This window comes from Schistocerca nitens, chromosome 5 (genome assembly GCF_023898315.1).
Source record: "Schistocerca nitens isolate TAMUIC-IGC-003100 chromosome 5, iqSchNite1.1, whole genome shotgun sequence".
Taxonomy (NCBI): domain Eukaryota; kingdom Metazoa; phylum Arthropoda; class Insecta; order Orthoptera; family Acrididae; genus Schistocerca; species Schistocerca nitens.
Window position 1 is genome coordinate 251704420 of NC_064618.1, and position 19828 is coordinate 251724247.

The window sequence follows — 19828 nt, forward strand, 5'->3', positions numbered from 1 at the left end:
TCTCTTCTGAACAACGCATTGCAAGGTATCCCAGATAACTTTAATAATGTTCATGTCTAGGAAGTCTGGCGGCCAACAGAAGTGTTTAAACTGAGGAGAGGATTCCTGGAGCCACTCTGTAGCAGTTATGGACATGTGGGGTCCTTCCGGAATTGCCCAAGTCCGTCCGAATGCACAATAGACATGAATGGATGCAGGCGATCAGACAGAAAGCTTACGTACTTGTCACCTGTTAGAGTCGTATCTAGACGTATCAGGGATCCAATATCACTCCAACTACACACGCCCCACACCATTACAGAGTCTCTACTAGCGTGAACAGTTCCCTGCTGAAATGCAGGGTCCATGGATTCATGAGGTTGTCTCTGTGGTGTCACCGCCAGACACCACACTTGCTAGGTGGTAGCTTAAATCGGCCGCGGTCCATTAGTACATGTCGGACCCGCGTGTCGCCACTGTGTGATCGTAGACCGAGCGCCACCACACGGCAGGTCTAGAGAGACGTACGAGCACTCGCCCCAGTTGTACGACGACGTTGCTAGCGACTACACGTACGAAGCCTTTCTCTCATTTGCCGAGAGACAGAATAGCCTTCAGCTAAGTCCATGTCTACCACCTAGCAAGGCGCCAATTGTCACAGTGCATGTATCTTATGAGTCTCATTTGTATAGTCAAGAGAGATGTATCACAAGGAGTGATTAAAAGTTAAGTATATTCCAAAGCTACGTATTTTCTTTATAGCAGTCATAACGTATCCTGTTCCAGACTTGACGCCAGTCGGCGTGTGTGTACGTGTGCCTTTCGGCTTCCTTCTCAGTGTGGCGTAGCTCGCTTGTTACGCCACAACAGTCTCCATACCGGTACACTTCCATCCCCTCTATACAATTTGGAACAAGACTCGTCCGACCAGGCAACATATTTCCAGTCACCAACAGTCCAATGTCGATGATGACTGGCCCAAGTAAGGCGTAAAGCTAAGCTTTGTGTCGTGCGGTCATAAGGATACACGATTGGGCCCTCGGCTCCGAAATCCCATATCTATGATGTTTCGTTGAATGATCTGCATGCTGACACTTGTTGATGGCCCAGCATTGAAATGTGTAGCAATTTGTGGAAGGATTGCACTTCGGTCACACTGAATGTTCTCTTCAGTCGTCGTTCGTCACATTCTTGCAGGCTCTTTATACAGTCGCAGCGACGTCGGAGATCCGATGTTTTACCGGTTTCCTGGTGTTCACGGTTTAATGGTCGCACGGGAAAGACCCCACTCCACTGCTACCTCGGAGCTGCTGTGCCCCATCTTTCGTGAGGCCCACTATAACACCAGGTTCACACTCACTTAAATCTTGAATGTCTGTCATTGTAGCGGCAGTAACCGATCTGACAACTGCTCTGGACACTTGTCTTATATCGGCGTTGCCAGTCGCAGTGCCTATTCTGCCAGTTTACATATATATGTGGCCGTGCGGTTCTAGACGCTGCAGTCTGGAACCGCGAGACCGCTACGGTTGCAGGTTCGAATCCTGCCTCGGGCATGGATGTGTGTGATGCCTTTAGGTTAGTTAGGTTTAACTAGTTCTAAGTTCTAGAGGACTAATGACCTCAGAAGTTGAGTCCCATAGTGCTCAGAGCCATTCGAGACATACATATATACAGGGTGTTTCAAAAATGACCGGTATATTTGAAACGGCAATAAAAACTAAACGAGCAGCGATAGAAATACACCGTTTGTTGCAATATGCTTGGGACAACAGTACATTTTCAGGCGGACAAACTTTCGAAATTACAGTAGTTACAATTTTCAACAACAGATGGCGCTGCAAGTGATGTGAAAGATATAGAAGACAACGCAGTCTGTGGGTGCGCAATTCTGTACGTCGTCTTTCTGCTGTAAGCGTGTGCTGTTCACAACGTGCAAGTGTGCTGTGGACAACATGGTTTATTCCTTAGAACAGAGGATTTTTCTGGTGTTGGAATTCCACCGCCTAGAACACAGTGTTGTTGCAACAAGACGAAGTTTTCAACGGAGGTTTAATGTAACCAAAGGACCGAAAAGCGATACAATAAAGGATCTGTTTGCCAAATTTCAACGGACTGGGAACGTGACGGATGAACGTGCTGGAAAGGTAGGGCGACCGCGTACGGCAACCACAGAGGGCAACGCGCAGCTAGTGCAGCAGGTGATCCAACAGCGGCCTCGGGTTTCCGTTCGCCGTGTTGCAGCTGCGGTCCAAATGACACCAACGTCCACGAATCGTCTCATGCGCCAGAGTTTACACCTCTATCCATACAAAATTCAAACGCGGCAACCCCTCAGCGCCGCTACCATTGCTGCACGAGAGACATTCGCTAACGATATAGTGCACAGGATTGATGACGGCGATATGCATGTGGGCAGCATTTGGTTTACTGACGAAGCTTATTTTTACCTGGACGGCTTCATCAATAAACAGAACTGGCGCATATGGGGAACCGAAAAGCCCCATGTTGCAGTCCCATCGTCCCTGCATCCTCAAAAAGTACTGGTCTGGGCCGCCATGTCTTCCAACGGAATCATTGGCCCATTTTTCAGATCCGAAACGATTACTGCATCACGCTATCTGGACATTCTTCCTGAATTTGTGGCGGTACAAACTGCCTTAGACGACACTGCGAACACCCCATGGTTTAATGCAAGATGGTGCCCGGCCACATCGCACGGCCGACGTCTTTAATTTCCTGAATGAATATTTCGATGATCGTGTGATTGCTTTGGGCTATCCGAAACATACAGGAGGCGGCGTGGATTGGCCTCCCTATTCGCCAGACATGAACCCCTGTGACTTCTTTCTGTGGGGACACTTGAAAGACCAGGTGGACCGCCAGAATCCAGAAACAATTGACCAGCTGAAGCAGTACATCTCATCTGCATGTGAAGCCATTCCGCCAGACACGTTGTCAAAGGTTTCGGGTAATTTCATTCAGAGACTACGCCATATTATTGCTACGCATGGTGGATATGTGGAAAATATCGTACTATAGAGTGTCCCAGACAGTAGTTACAACGACAATTGTAACTACTGTAATTTCGAAAGTTTGTCTGCCTGAAAATGTACTGTTGTCCCAAGCATATTGCAACAAACGGTGTATTTCTATCGCTGCTCGTTTAGTTTGTATTGCCGTTTCAAATATACCGGTCATTTTTTAAACACCCTGTATGTATTTGAATACGCATGCCTGAATCAGTTACCCTGACGCTTTAGTGTAGATTGTATCAAACTGGTTGGAGAGGGAACCCTACACATCAGATATTGTAACGACGTTCATGTTAAAACTGTGAACATCTTTTTCGTTGACAAGAAAGTTACTTACATATGTAAAATGTCCCCGAAAACTCTTCAAATGTTTCGTCAAACATATGAGGTCTACACCACTCAAGTCAAAGATATTTTGAAATAATTAATTATAGTCACTATGTGGAGCGTATTAGTAATTGATACTTCAACCCAAAAAGTCGATATCATCGCCTGAATTTCTACTGACTGAATCTGTTAACTCTAGCGATGACTGACGAATAAGTAACTCAAAATAGGAAACGCCAACATCAGCACAGAAAATTCCTCTTCCTTCCATGAATTGCAGCTGTTCTGCTAACTGATATCACCTCTTTTCAAACGAGCTCAGTAATTTCTTACTGAAAGCTCCTTAAGCACACTTATTTGTGAATTTAATGTTGGATTCAAACGTTAGAGACTTCGTATAGCTATACAAATTTATAGAAATGTAGTTCTGTACTTCATAATGAATGCTCTATTGTAAAAATGCATTAATAAACTCACATTCTAAAGAGTACTGAAGCAATACAATGCATTTTGCATGAACAATTTCACATAAAAGATAACTCTGATTTGTAATTATTTATTGTAAACAATAATCAATTTGTACACATACATCGCATTGCCTAGCCAAGAATTATGTGGCCACCAGCAAGGTACTTCTGACCATCGGAATGACGAAATGCAGGTGAATGACACTGCGACAGCAGCTACTGGTCAGTCACTCAACCGTGATGGTGAGGAGGTCCATGGTGAGGAGGCCCATGGTGTGGTGGTCCATGGTGCGGTGGTCCATGGTGTGGTGGTCCATGATGTGGTGGTCCGTGGTGTGGTGGTCCATGGTGTGGTGGTCCATGGTGTGGGGGTCCATGGTGTGGTGGTCCATGGTGTCCGAACTGCGGTGCTGCGACAGCTACAGCCTCCGATGGTGAAGAGAATATGGCTACGACCAGCAACAACGCAGCGCCGAGAAAGACCTGAAGGAAATCGTTACGCTATAGTCTGAACATATTTTAGGACCAGAGTACCTGAAGAGTTTGGAAAGAGACGGAGTACTGTTATTTAATGTCGCTTATATATATATATATATATATCAAGTGGTCCACACTGAGAAGACCTGAACTTCGAGTAAAATGGAAAAAAAGAAAGGAGAAAAACAGTTACATTCTCAAAATTTCTCTTAAATTTTTGAAAAAATCTATCCATTATTACACTCATCAGTATACTTATTAAAATTTCCAAATATTACTTGATCTTCAAATATTAACTTAGTGCAGTTGGTAAAAGACATCGACTGTGGACTTTCTACATGATATTATATCTTCTGAGGAGATTTTATAATTTTTGCCTGTATTTCCGTCAGAAAACACATAAAAACGCAGAATTCTAGAAGATGTGGACCACAGAAATTGACAGTGTATTGTTAGTTATTTCACTTAAATACAGACTGCATTGTGTAACATTATCATTAACACCGTTCTATATTTACACGGTCTAAGAAATTTCTGGTTGCCGAACATGTCATTTATAATCATGTTGACCTTTTGTGGAAATACATTAGTCCTTTCGTTTGAACCCATAAGCTTATAGGAATAGGAAGTTCGGCCCTCCCGGGCGGGAAGGAGCGCCTGGTCCCCGGAAGGAATCCGCCCGGCGGATTTGGTTCGGGTCCGGTGAACCGGCCAGTCTGTGGATAGTTTTTAGGTGGTTTTCCATCTGCCTAGGTGAATGCCGGCTGGTTCCCCTTATTCCGCCTCAGTTACACTATGTCAGCGATTGCAGCGCAAACAAGTTTTCCACATACGCGTACCACACCATTACTCTACCACGCAAACATAGGGGTTACACTCGTCTGGTGTGAGACGTTCCCTGGGGGGCGGGTCCAGCGGGGGCCGAACCGCACAATAACCCTGGGTTCGGTGTGGGGCGGCGGAGTGGTGAAGTGGACTGCAGTAGTCATCGTGGGGTTGTGGAGCACTGCGGCTGTGGCGGGGACGGAGTCTCTCCATCGTCTCTAGGTCCCCGGTTAACATACAATACAATACAATATAGGAAGTTCATCATAAGATTCGTTATACTCTTCAAGTATGTGAGGAAAAACTTTTCTTATAGCACTCAATGGACTTTAGTGGGACAAATTCAATTGGACATGTTAGTCTGGAAGGTGGACTGGGCACAGGTCGTCCGGACTGAACCACATGGAAAGAATCTTGGATGATAGAATAAATGAAATCTCTGAGAATAATGCTAAAACACAGCTTGGCATTATAGATAAAATGCTTGAAGCTTCTGTGGTTAAATCGCATTTTGTGGCCTCATTGAACGCTTCTGTTAGCACTTTCTTCTGGTAAAGGATTTGGGACAAAGTTGTAAAATCAAAAAAGTTCTATGTCTACATTCCTTTGACAATAACCTTGTTGATTTTGTTGCAGTTTTCAATAATCTCTGAAGTCAGATGTACAGGGCTGACTTAGCCACACATCCTTAGCGACTGCCGGCCGGAGTGGCCGTGCGGTTCTAGGCGCTACAGTCTGGAACCGAGCGACCGCTACGGTCGCAGGTTAGAATCCTGCCTCGGGCGTGGATGTATGTGATGTCCTTAGGTTAGTTAGGTTTAATTAGTTCTACGTTCTAGGCGACTGATGACCTCATAAGTTAAGTCGCATAGTGCTCAGAGCCATTGGAACCATTTGAACCTTAGCGACTCCTTTACAAGACCAAAGCTCCTGTCGTAAGGAAGGGAAGAATTACGGCTGATTACAATGTTCTTCCAATTAGTGTACTAGTCGTCCTTCAGTCTTGCACGGTTCATGTCCGTTATCTTCCTATGAGCTACATTTCTAAGTCTCTTTTTAGGTTTTTAATCATTTTCTTCCACTAATAAGCAATAGTCTGTCATTCCTAACAGTTCTTAACAGATAAGTATCAGTGAGAAGGCATAAAGTGAAACCAGTCTTCGCGATTACAGTTGCTGGATATTCTCAACTTACTTGTGGATGTCCACACTCAGAAAGATTTGTCATCAGATATGTGTGCTAGACGAATGTAAAATTTCTAGTTTGAGAAAATCAGCAGTTAGTTAAAGACATAAATGAGGTTTTTGAAATAATTAACGTTGAAACTTCACAATATTACAAGGTGGAATGACTTTATGAATTTGATAGCCATACTGTTATTCACAGCGACGGGACTGGAGAAGTGTAGTTTCTTAGAAGAGAAAGTACTTTCAGTACACTCACATAGCAAATCTAAATATCGTTTGCACATGAAAAATGCTGTGTTGGCAGAAGAGCCAACACCGTGTTGCTAGAGGAGGCCCAAATGCACTCGTTTAATTACACGCAGACTGGCGTGAGGTCTGGAACAGTTAAGGGAATTTTTAGTAGCAAATAAAGTACGTAGTTGATGTAATACTTAACTTTAATCCATAACTGTAGAACATCGGTCTGACGGTACAGTAATAAGAAGCTCAATATAAATTGGTAATGGCGCCTTGCTAGGTCGTACCAAATAACGTAGCTGAAGGCTATGCTAACTATCGTCTCGGCAAATGAGAGCGTATTTGTCAGTGTAGCATCGCTAGCAAAGTCGGCTGTACAACTGGGCGAGTGCTAGGAAGTCTCTCTAGACCTGCCGTGTGGTGGCGCTCGGTTTGCAATCACTGACAGTGGCGACACGCGGGTCCGACGTATACTAATGGACCGCGGCCGATTTAAAGGCTACCACCTAGCAAGTGTGGTGTCTGGTGGTGACACCACAAAAAATTATTTCTCCCATTAAACTCGAGATGTAAAATACGTGTAGTGTTGGTTTTAGTGAACCTGTGTAAGTGAAATCTCTGGGTTAAGACTGTAAAAGGTAAAAGTCGGTGAAGTTCACGTTGTGGACCTAGACGTGTCAGCCGGTCCCGACCGACCACCGTGTCACCCTCTGTCATTGGCGTTATTCGATGTGGCATGGAGGGTATAGGGGCGTATAGACGGAATACGGCTCTCTCGGTCGTTGTACGGTTTCTCGACCTTGGAACTTCTACTAATCGGTCGAATACCTGCCCAGTTGTCTTCACAAAGGTGAGCGCACCCGCTGTACCACGCCTTCTACCAGGGAAAAATCTCCCCGTATAGCAGTCAACCACAGTGACCACGGAGGCGGACGGTTAATATAGTACTACACTGGTGTCCTAAAGCAGCTGAGTTAAATGTCCGTTCATTGATCGTGATTATTTCACGACAATGCAGAGTCTTCCTTAATAGAACCAGAGACGACTTCCGTCTTCATTCTCGCCTAAACCGAGTTCCAGCTCCGTCTCTAATAATCTCAATTTTTCTTTCTGGTTGTTTGTCGGGCAACGTGTACGTTAAAATGAATTAAATTGTTCAAATACATTTTCGTACAAAAAGCTCACTAAATAAGAAATAAAGAAAATTCCAACAAGGAATAAACTGATTGCATTCATCTCTTTTATGAAGATGAACAGAGTTGAAAAAGGAAATTACTGTAACACATGAGTGCAAATATAACATATGTTCAAAAGGAAATCGCATCTTTAAGTTTCAGTCACCACACGTCTAGAAAAAATAGTGAAATGTAAGCTGTTAAAGCGTAATGGATATATGTTTAGCCTTCATTTTTCAGCTGTGATATGATCGCCAGAGGAAGATATGCCACATTACTTATCTCTGACGGGTACCTCTGTCAGGTTTGAGCAACAGGACATTTCCTGCAGTAGAGGGTGTGTCAAACGTTTCTATTCTCTTCTGTACCGGTTTTCCCACTACCATACAATGGTGTGCTCAAAATGTACAGTGTCAGAAATTTTTTCCTTCAAATTTGAGCCTATGTTTGGTACTAGGGGACTTCTGTTGGCCAGCGAAATAAATAATCTCCATACGAATCATATACGGAAGAAGCAAAATCGCCCAACCATCGAGAAGACAGTTACAAATTTTCTTTTGTAAATACGAGGGAGGAGTCACGTCTGATAAATTTGTCATATTATTGTGAAACCATGCACAGGATCATTTAGTAATCGCGAAAGCGTTACGGAGATGATAGATAAACTCCAGTGGAAGACTCTGCAATAGATAACGCTCAGTAGCTCGGTACGGGCTTTTGTTGAAGTTTCGAGAACATACCTTCACGGAGGAGTCAAGCAGTATATTGCTCCCTCCTACGCATATCTCGCGAAGAGACCATGAGGATAAAATCAGAGAGATTAGAGCCCACACAGAGGCATACCGACAATCTTTCTTTCCACGAACAATACGTGACTGGAATAGAAGGGAGATCCGATAGAGGTACTCAAAGTAACCTCCGCCACACACCGTTAGGTGGCTTGCGGAGTATGGATGTAGATGTAGATGTAATACCACCTCTACAGACTGCACTGAAAAGAAATGAATAGTGTGGCTAGATTTACACATCTACAGAGAGGCATGAAATTTACGTACCCAGTAATACGGACTTAAAAAGTAGAATACTAAACTTATGTGTTCGTTCTTTAATAGGAGGAAGCAGGAAAAGTGACTTGATTATTGAATGAACAATATGAAAAATAATATTCACCTGTGACAAAATGTACGGCGATTACTGGGTATGACAAGTCATAGCAACGGAAAAGTTAACGTGAAAAACTTCAAAGTCTGTGGTGCTACTAATGGAGTACAGTTTAAGACACCAAATATTTGTTTGAGGCAGAGTTACATTAACTTCTATCTACATTTACTGTTTATAGCTTAGTGCAATATTTTACCGAAGAGATACCGATTTTCGTGACAGTGTGAGCACTTATCAATGCTGATTTGACATATGGAAATTAATAAATATCGGAAATTGCTTACAGCTCGACGAAGACTTACCAGAAACCTGTTCATATTTCAGCAGGTAGTCGCAAGCAGAACGGTAGGCACGACTGTGAGCCTCGTCTGGAACGCGGGTGTCTTTTATAGAGCGACGAGTTTGGAAAATGGAGGTCAGCAACCAGCTAGCTTCGCAGAATTATTCCGAGAGTCGCGAAGTACACATTCGGTGAAAGCGGTCCTCGCACACACTCAACGGTTCTGACGTCATGCGCTCGTTCTCAGCGCCCAGCCATTGACCTCGACAAACATTGGGAATTCACCGACAGAACGTACTGCCCACTGACATGCGCTGGCTTCTGATATTAGCGGGGAGCGACCATAGCACTCGGTCGGACGTTCTTACCTCCAACTCCAAGATGAAGTCACGAAGAACAAACGAAAAAACATTGTTTCGTCGGTACATGATGTATTATACAGAAGCGCCAGTTGTTCGGTATATGTATTAATCTTAAGCTTTATTAATAATATAAGAACCTGTTGTTATTATTCCACTTGTCGTATAATATTCACATGACCCTGTTTCTGACAGCAACCTGAAGAAAATGCATGTCACTTATTTCCGATCGAATGAAGCATTCATCATACGCCGCTGAATCAGACCATGAGTTCAGCATTACTATTTATTGTCCGCTGCTCGTGGTCGTGCGGTAGCGTTCTCGCTCCCCACGCCCGGGTTCCCGGGTTCGACTCCCGGCGGGGTCAGGGATTTTCTCTGCCTCGTGATGACTGAGTGTTGCGTGATGTCCTTAGGTTAGTTAGGATTAAGTAGTTCTAAGTTCTAGGGGACTGATGACCATAGATGTTAAGTCCCATAGTGCTCATAGCCATTTGAACCATTTTTTTACTATTTATTTCCAATGAATTTGCGCAGGTGTAATGTCCAGAAGAGGTATTTACGCAGTTACGTGTTGTGCAGGAGGGTTTTGTGTTACTCAGTTGCACTACACCAACGTGGTGTAAGGGAAAAACATGAAATTTAGAATAGAAGTTGCATAGATGGAGCTAACACGAATTCATCTTTCGTGTACCAAAGGTAAGGTGTACAACAACCATTCACAATGAAGATTCACGCAGAGCGAAGCAAATTGCCCAAAACGAATTAAAGTCTTGCTGTACTGGTTAGTATTTTTTTTCCCCCTACTGGCTCCAGTTCATTGTTCCCTTCGTTTTTCATTGCATCGCTAAAAAATTCGTGTCGTGTCTTCTCGAGGATTGTAATGTGACTCTAATGTTAGCTGTACTTTATTAAGGGATACTGGATGCTGAAGTATATGTCGAGTGGTACCAACGTGTAATCTTCCTTTAAAGGAAAAAGTGTGTTGTTCCTCAAACAAACAGTACAGCGAATTTCAACAATCTGATTACGGCATCGTGTCGAATATTTAGTACTGTTAAGAGTTCGTCAAGCGACTCTATTGCGCAACGATAATGATGGAAGCAAGAGAAATGAATTAAAATTTGTGCCACAGCCGGGACTTGAATCCGTGTTTTATTGCTTACTAGGTGGAAATGCTGACCATTACACGACCGATGCACGAATCATTATTATCAACATGATCGTAGATGAAGATGAGACATAAACGTCTCGGGAAAAATTTAATTTTAAGATCTATTGCGCTAGTTTGTCTAATGTGATGAACGTTTCGCTAGGGTGCTGTGTAGCCCAAATTTTCACTTTCACTTCACTCTCTCGCAAAACATTGGATGTTGACCCCTACCCTTTCCTAAAATACGATATTTTTTGGCGTTTTTTCCAACTAATTAGAACGTGAGCGACAAGCAATTCAAACAAAGAGAATAGAGCTTTTGAGATGTAGTGCTTCAGAAGAAGGCAGAACGTTACGTGAGTAGGACGACTAACTCATGAGGAAGTGCTGAATCAAATTTGTGAAAAACGTTTATGGAACAAATTGACTGAAAGAGGGCATAGGTTAATAGGATATTCCTGGGGCAACAACGATTGTTTATTTGGATAATAGAGGCAAATGTGGACGATCTATTAAAATTGTTGGAAGAGAGCTAGTCATCAATACAGTAAACATATTCAAATGGATATAGATTGTAGTACTTCTTCCGACACGAAGAGGATTTCTCAGGATATATCAGCTTGGAAAGCTGCATCAAACCATACTTCGGACAGAAGACCGCAACAACCACAACAAATTACTCATAAACTGTTTACAGAGTACCATTTACACCCAGCACCTTAAATAATACATTATTTTGTGTATTACAGTCCGTATACTTCTCTAACATTCAAGCCATTCCCAGTCCAAGATGCATACTTTCTAACACATGTCCTTCCAACGTGTCTCCCTTCTAACCTGGTGTTTCTGGTAGACTTGATTCAACACCTTACTTACACACTACGACTTTATGTGTTTGGCCTTTGCTCTTAGCTGTGATCATCCATCTGTACTGATGTATCCAAATTCTCTCAGACTGCGTGGTTCTGATTAATCCATTCTATACTTTTTCTGTGCACTAAATAGCATGTACACTTTCAGAAAATACTTCGCTTGTCTAAAAGCAACTGGTACTTTTCTCATTTACGTGCTTTCTTCTCTTATCCATTACTGCGATATCTCAGTGTAGAAAAAATGTGTGTAAATACGGGAGCATACGACTGCCATGTCTCTTGATAAAGTCGATAACAAGGTGGTCCTGACCCCTAAACACAACATAAGGAAAATGTTTGTATGACTATAAAGTATGTGACACTTCTGTTGCGTCTGTTTTGAGAGAAGCACTTCCTCGTAGCTCATGTCACACTGTCGCAGTTCAATCTAAGCACGAGCAGGCAGTGAACTGTGAATTTGTGAATTGTGGCTTATTTGTCTCATAACGTACATAATCTAAATCATTTGATTCAGGTACAGGAGACCCGTCAAAATTGCGGTATAATTTCACTGTATATACAGAACTGCTGATGTTAACAAACATCATCATAATAATAAACAATTTTTTTATATATACATACAATAAAATCTAACACTTAATTATGTCCCGCTCAAGTTATCATTTCATCCTCTATGAATTCTTCTATTGAATAGTAGCATTTCTCCCACAGAATCTGCTGTAGCCTAGTTTTTAAAATTTCTGGCTTCATGGTAAATATGTTTTTGCCCATTAACTTCTTGTATATTGTCATTCCCATACAATGTGTTGTCTGCGCATGCAATTTCAACTTGTGTGTGGGTAGCATGAAATTATTTTTATTTCTCGCTTTATATGTGCGGTTAAAATGCTTCTCCTCAAATAATCTTTGTCTGCTGTGTAGGAAGATTATAATTTCATGAATGTATATGGAGGAAAAGGTTAGGATTTTTAGTTTCCGAAATAATGGGCTAGAAGAATCTGTTTGCTACGCAGTATACATGTGTCTGACAATTTTCCTAGCAGTTTCAGTATTAGATATAGATTATTTGAACTTCCCCAGAAAATTATACCATATCTAATAACAGTTTCAAAATTACTATGATAAGCAACTTTTCGTGTTTTCAAGTCAGTGGAATTTGCTAATATCTGCACTGCAAATGCAAAACCGCACAGTTTTCAATTGGTAGGAAGTCAGCAAGTGTGCCGCTAAAGCTCAGGAACGAGTCTCGGTACGATGAAGGGAGATATGTGCTGTGGTAGCTCTCTATCCCAATCCATGAAGAAGGTTCTTGTTTTTGCCTGACGGGTGCGCTTTTGAAGATATGAAGGCTCGGAAGTTTCGCTCTTTAGAAATTTCTAGAACATTCCAGGGTATTCGAGAACATTCCACAACATCAGAAAGTATTCGAGAGCATTCCACAACATTACAGAACTGTGCCGAATGTTCCACAATATTCCAGGACGTTCTGGCAAGTTCAGAAATTGTCTGGAACATTCGGGAACGTTCTAGAATCTTAGGGAATATTCCGGGGCATCCCAGATCATTGCGGAACATTCGAGAACATTCCCCAATGATGTGGAATGTTCTGGAACGTTGTGGACCATTCGAAGCCTTTTTGATATGTTCTGGAATTCATACTGGTGGGGCCACCCATTGGTAGGGGCATAAAAAGCAAGACCCGTCGTGAGCTCGAACGACAGGTCCTACCAGTGACGAAGGGAGGAACCGAAAACTGAATATAAATTGAAAATAAACTGTATTTACAGTATTTGTTAATGAAAAATTGATGTGATTTATATTTTAGACAATGCCCAGACCCAAAAGAGGAGGAGATCTTGCCAGTTCTTAATTAAAACGGTGAAAACAAAAGGAACAGCGAAAAAACGAACTTTGTAATGGACCCGATCGACAACAACACTGACGGAATTGATTACTTGGACGTACCAGGTGGCCCGGGGATTACATTTCTAAGAAATCTACTGATGACATAAACACGTGCTAAACAACATATCACACTTGCTTCGCGGTATGAAAATCTCAGGGGCATCAGGACGGGGTGAACTTTTAAACCAAGCTGAAATTATCTTCCGGGACGAAAGCACAATGCCACATAAAAAATCACTCCACGCCATGGACAAAACACGGCAAGGCTTACGAGGAAACTCTGAAGTAATGGTAGGAGATCTACTAATATTCTTAGCAGATTTTCGACAAACACTTCTTATCCCCAAGTCAACACCAGCAGACGAGATCAATGCATGCTTTAAAAAAAATCACATCTCTGGCCGCACATACAAGTGCTGCGAATAACACGAAATATGAGAGCTGAACTATCGAAAGACAAAACAACAGCATGCACATTTTTCTCAACAACTTTTACAAGTAGCGAAGGCACATATCCTACTGACCAGACGACTGCCCTTATTAATCTCAGCAGGGATTTCTGCAACATAGCCATAGCTGTAAAGAAGCCCATCTACCAAGTTCACACAAATATGTTCACAAGTATACCATTCCTGACTGGCTATTTGCAAGGGCAGTTATGGCAACTATAAATAATAGTGTCGACGATCGCAACTTTCATATTGAAAAGAAAAGTCCCGGTGAAGAGAGAATACACAAATCGATCGACACGATGGTAAACTTTGAAGAACGAGTGGACTTCCCTACAGAATTTCTGAACTCTCTGCAAGTACAAGGAATGCCATTACACCGCCTTAGACTTAAAATTGTATCTCTGATCATACTACTCAGAAATCTTAACTCACCAAAACTAAGTAATGGAAGAAGGATGATCGTCGAACAGCTACCGAGTGACATCATCGAAGCCGAGCTTAAGAGGACACACCCTATGTATCTGCAGAATGCCCCTAATCTTTATTGAACTGCCATTCCAATTTAAAATAATGCAATTTCCAATCAAATTAAAATGCACATTTACCAATAACAAATCGCACCGACGAACTTTAAAATATTCTGCTATCAACCTCAAAGACTCCTGCTTTCTTCGTGGTCAACTATACTAGCTTGCTCTCTAGTGGGAAATCCGAAAAATGTAAATATGTACCCCAGTTAACAAAATGGAAAACGTTGCTTATGAACAACTATCGTAAATAGAATATATTGTCAATAAAAAAATTTTACCTCTTATACTTTAACAAGTGTTGTAAATAGAGTATATTTACCATAATTTTTTTTACCTTTTATACTTTAACGTTTATCCTTTTATTCCAACTGCCAAAAAGTCTCATATCAACTCCCTAAGCGAAGCCGGGTTCCCCAGCTTATAGACCATAATGAGTGGTTTATCCAGCAACCTAACTCCAGATTTGATCAGTGGACCACATGTGAGATGCATTTCCTGCAATTTAACATGCAAGCCAGGGTGCCCCTGCACCCGATGAAGCGTTAAATACCCAGTGCAACAATGTAAGAGTGCCTACAGTCCAGGTAGCAGTAGATGACGTTGAACCGAAGATGCACACCCGTTGTTATTTTTTCTTTTTTCTACCAGTATGCTGTGCATTTCCATATTCAGTAACTTACACAGAGAGAAGATGGCAAAGGAGTGTCCACATAAATGAAGTGATTAAAACATAGCGGAATGAAACAACTAGCAATTATCTGAATAGAGGTAACACTGCGGCTTTCGATATTGCACTACTGCGGAGAGGATATATCGAAATTGATGAAACGTGTTCACAAGTTGCCCTGATCGAGCATGTCTACTGCTGCTTTCGCTACATTTGTAGCCCTATGACGAATAAGGGAAGATAGTATGACAGCATAGTTACTGCTATTGTAAGGTGGGCATGTCATTTTGATTTATGTAAGCTATCGGTGTACACGTCAGAGAGAGAGAGAGAGAACAAGTTATGTTATTGTTAAACAGTCTTAGGTCTTGTTGTGGCGCAGAGTTTGCTTCGGTGCAGTCTGATACATTCTTAGTTGAAGCGTGGTAAGTGATGGACGTATCCAGTAGTGCTGTGTTGGCTTGTGATTGTATCTGTATGATGAAGAGAGATTTATTGTAAAGGTCAACATAGATGGATATGATGTATGTATTGAAGGCTGAAAAGAATATAAATACTGATTTTTTTAAAATTTTTTTAGAAGTTTGAGATAAGACTGCAGCACTGTGCGGCTAGTATATCTCAATGCTTATTGTCAGCTAATTAACTTTGTTCTTTGCTTAGAGCTGAAAGACTACCGACCGCCGGCCGGGGTGGCCGTGCGGTTCTAGGCGCTACAGTCTGAAGCTGCACGACCGCTACGGTCGCAGGTTCGAATCCTGCCTTGGGCATGGATGTGTGTGATGTCCTTAAGTTAGTTAGGTTTAAGTAGTTCTAAGTACTAGGAGACTGATGACCTCAGCAGTTAAGTCCCATAGTGTTCAGAGCCATTTTTTTTTAAATAGAGTCTCGCATCATTAGAGGAACTAGTGCCACAGTACCATGATAGTCAGAAGCTATAAGTGATGCTCGGTGAAGTTATACACATTTTTCAACCGACTCTAACGAGTCACAAACTCGTAACAGATCACCACTCACATGATTACCCACAGACTTGCGCACGTGCACGGGTCGTAAGCTCCTGTAATGTGCGTGCGAAGTCTGTAAGTGAGGTATACACCAATGGTTTGGAATGTTTCCGTGTTCAGAATTTCGAGGATTGTGGTCGGTTGAACGGGGAGGCCATACTAGCAGACGTTCTTGATCAATCCGTCACTAAGCAAGCAATTTTGCTAGGTAACGTCGTACAATGGCAAGGGTGACGCATCGATCGGTTGCGGAAGGGATACGTTTTATGCACTTGAAAGACCATCATTTCCCAATAGCGTAGTAATTGAAGCGTAGAGATTATTACTAAATAGTATCTCTTACTGTTAGACGTCAAGGGTACACACAATGACTCTGTCACCAATGGATACTATAACTACCCTGACAGCTTTCTTTACATAACCGCTCGAGGATTTACATCTGACCACACACCACTCTAAATCCCTCTCAATCCATAAATAAAATCCCAGTAATGTAGGTATGCTGTAACTCTTTTTTTAAACACTCTGCATAAAACGTGTTGAGTCAGCCACTAACTTCCATACGCATCGCATCATATCCGTAATACTAAAAATCTAAATAACCTTTCTATGGCATTTATACAGAGTGATTCAGCAGCAACAAAAAAATTTAGTAGAGCAAAATTGCTACGGCAGTAATTCATGGACTGGTCATTATTTTGTAATGATAAAATGTCTTTTCCGACTGATAGAGCGTTTTTTACTAAGATACGATACAGTTGTGCAAGGCGAAACGGGTGGATCATACAGCCACACGACGTTTTACTGGCTGTCCGCTTTATTTTATATTTGTGAAAACCAGACAGATTACTGAAATAACCTCTACGCTGGAATCTGTGTGTGAAATATGTAACTACTGTATATATATACACTACTGGAAATGGAAAAAAGAACACATTGACACCGGTGTGTCAGACCCACCATACTTGCTCCGGACACTGCGAGAGGGCTGTACAAGCAATGATCACACGCACGGCACAGCGGACACACCAGGAACCGCGGTGTTGGCCGTCGAATGGCGCTAGCTGCGCAGCATTTGTGCACCGCCGCCGTCAGTGTCCGCCAGTTTGCCGTGGCATACGGAGCTCCATCGCAGTCTTTAACACTGGTAGCATGCCGCGACAGCGTGGACGTGAACCGTATGTGCAGTTGACGGACTTTGAGCGAGGGCGTATAGTGGGCATGCGGGAGGCCGGGTGGACGTACCGCCGAATTGCTCAACACGTGGGGCGTGAGGTCTCCATAGTACATCGATGTTGTCGCCAGTGGTCGGCGGAAGGTGCACGTGCCCGTCGACCTGGGACCGGACCGCAGCGACGCACGGATGCACGCCAAGACCGTAGGATCCTACGCAGTGCCGTAGGGGACCGCACCGCCACTTCCCAGCAGATTAGGGACACTGTTGCTCCTGGGGTATCGGCGAGGACCATTCGCAACCGTCTCCATGAAGCTGGGCTACGGTCCCGCACACCGTTAGGCCGTCTTCCGCTCACGCCCCAACATCGTGCAGCCCGCCTCCAGTGGTGTCGCGACAGGCGTGAATGGAGGGACGAATGGAGACGTGTCGTCTTCAGCGATGAGAGTCGCTTCTGCCTTGGTGCCAATGATGGTCGTATGCGTGTTTGGCGCCGTGCAGGTGAGCGCCACAATCAGGACTGCATACGACCGAGGCACACAGGGCCAACAGCCGGCATCATGGTGTGGGGAGCGATCTCCTACACTGGCCGTACACCACTGGTGATCGTCGAGGGGACACTGAATAGTGCACGGTACATCCAAACCGTCATCGAACCCATCGTTCTACCATTCCTAGACCGGCAAGGGAACTTGCTGTTCCAACAGGACAATGCACGTCCGCATGTATCCCGTGCCATCCAACGTGCTCTAGAAGGTGTAAGTCAACCACCCTGGCCAGCAAGATCTCCGGATCTGTCCCCCATTGAGCATGTTTGGGACTGGATGAAGCGTCGTCTCACGCGGTCTGCACGTCCAGCACGAACGCTGGTCCAACTGAGGCGCCAGGTGGAAATGGCATGGCAAGCCGTTCCACAGGACTACATACAGCATCTCTACGATCGTCTCCATGGGAGAATAGCAGCCTGCATTGCTGCGAAAGGTGGATATACACTATACTAGTGCCGACATTGTGCATGCTCTGTTGCCTGTGTCTATGTGCCTGTGGTTCTGTCAGTGTGATCATGTGATGTATCTGACCCCAGGAATGTGTCAATAAAGTTTCCCCTTCCTGGGACAATGAATTCACGGTGTTCTTATTTCAATTTCCAGGAGTATATATATATATATATATATATATATATATATATATATATATATATATATATATATAATAAAAAATTCTCCTAATCGTCCATTTGCGTTCGCGTGATATACTCATCACACTTATCGCTGTTTTTTTCCAATCACTCGAACTTTACACCAGGCAGCTCTGCAATATTTCTTTCGCTCGCATATTATAAGTATTCGTCAGTTTAGTACGCAACTAATCCGTCGTTCTGATCAACATCAACCATCTGCCGTTGTTGTTATTCGATAATTGCTGAAATGGATAATAATGTACATCATGACGCGTACTGATGGTATGTTATAAATGTAACTCTGATTTACAAAAGAGGAGAAAATATTCTGATGATGTATCAGTTAATTACTGCACTACCAGTTCAGGGGTCATGCCAACTTACTACTCGAAATTTACTATAGTTCACACAGACATTTGGATTTTATCGTGGAAGCACCGTCTAGAAACAATCAAAACTCAAAAGTCAAAGTCAATGCTACGAGTATTAGGGTCAAAGAAATATCGTGCCCGCAGTAAAGTCCCAGTCGAGATACTTTGCTGTTGCCTAAAGCTAATATACAAACAAGACATCGGAAAACCTGTGCGGTCTGGTAAAGCTACACCTTCTGAGAAGTGATAACAACAGCGCCCTCCTTTAGAGCTGAAGTGTGAACAGGCTAACGCACGTCACACGTTCTGCCTACTACGGCGCCTTCCAGTGCAAGCTGTAAGTACATGTATAACAGCGAGCGTTAATTTCCGCCTCTGTAAATCAGGTTAATTTGCAAACGTCGCCGGGAATCTTACGCCTCACTTCAATCCAGTTTAACTCTCAATGGCAAGAAGACTTCTAAGATGACAACATTTATCGGTTTCTAGAGCAAGAAAAGATAGACAACTTTATCCCTCAAGTATGCGTAGACAACAAAAAACACGTTGTGTACTAATCGAAATCTATAGCTACAGAATTTTTTTCTTGAAACTCTAATTTAGAGATATTTAATGTTCATTTCCCAAACGCGGATAGAACTAACTTGGGGACCTCTTAACTTTTAACTTTCGAATTCGATGAACCGTCGAAAGTATTTACTGTTGCAGCTTCATATTCACTTCGTGTCCACTTTAGAACTTGGGATTTTGTAACAGAAAGAAACCAGTAATTTTAACACTTCCATTCTGTCAGTTGTTTAAAATGGCTGAACATTTTGTTTAGACGATAATGACACACTTCAAAAATTCATTAATTGTAGTATCTTATCACCTGGGTTCTTGAAATGGTTCGGAAGCGAATAAGCAACAGTCTAGTGTTTTTCTTCGAACACAAAAGTGTTGGTATTTTTTCAAATATTGCAAAAATTAAAATGATAGTTGGATAATGACTTGAATAGCACGACAGAG

General features: G+C 42.8%; 1 protein-coding gene across 2 annotated transcripts in view; it reads right to left on the reverse strand.

The window, feature by feature from the left end:
• Window positions 1–3881: 3881 nt before the first annotated feature.
• The window catches only part of LOC126259809 (histidine-rich glycoprotein-like), a 72723-nt gene continuing 56776 nt past the window's right edge, over window positions 3882–19828 (reverse strand). The window contains exons 1-2 of one of the 2 annotated variants that reach the window (XM_049956839.1): window positions 9173–9243; window positions 3882–4291 (exon numbers count right to left, since the gene is read on the reverse strand). In XM_049956839.1, coding sequence (XP_049812796.1) covers window positions 4040–4291; window positions 9173–9187 — 267 coding nt within the window. In that variant the 5' untranslated portion in view covers window positions 9188–9243 and the 3' untranslated portion in view covers window positions 3882–4039. Of the gene's footprint in view, window positions 4292–9172; window positions 9244–19828 lie in introns of those variants that run through there. The other variant, XM_049956840.1, reaches the window with a different exon arrangement.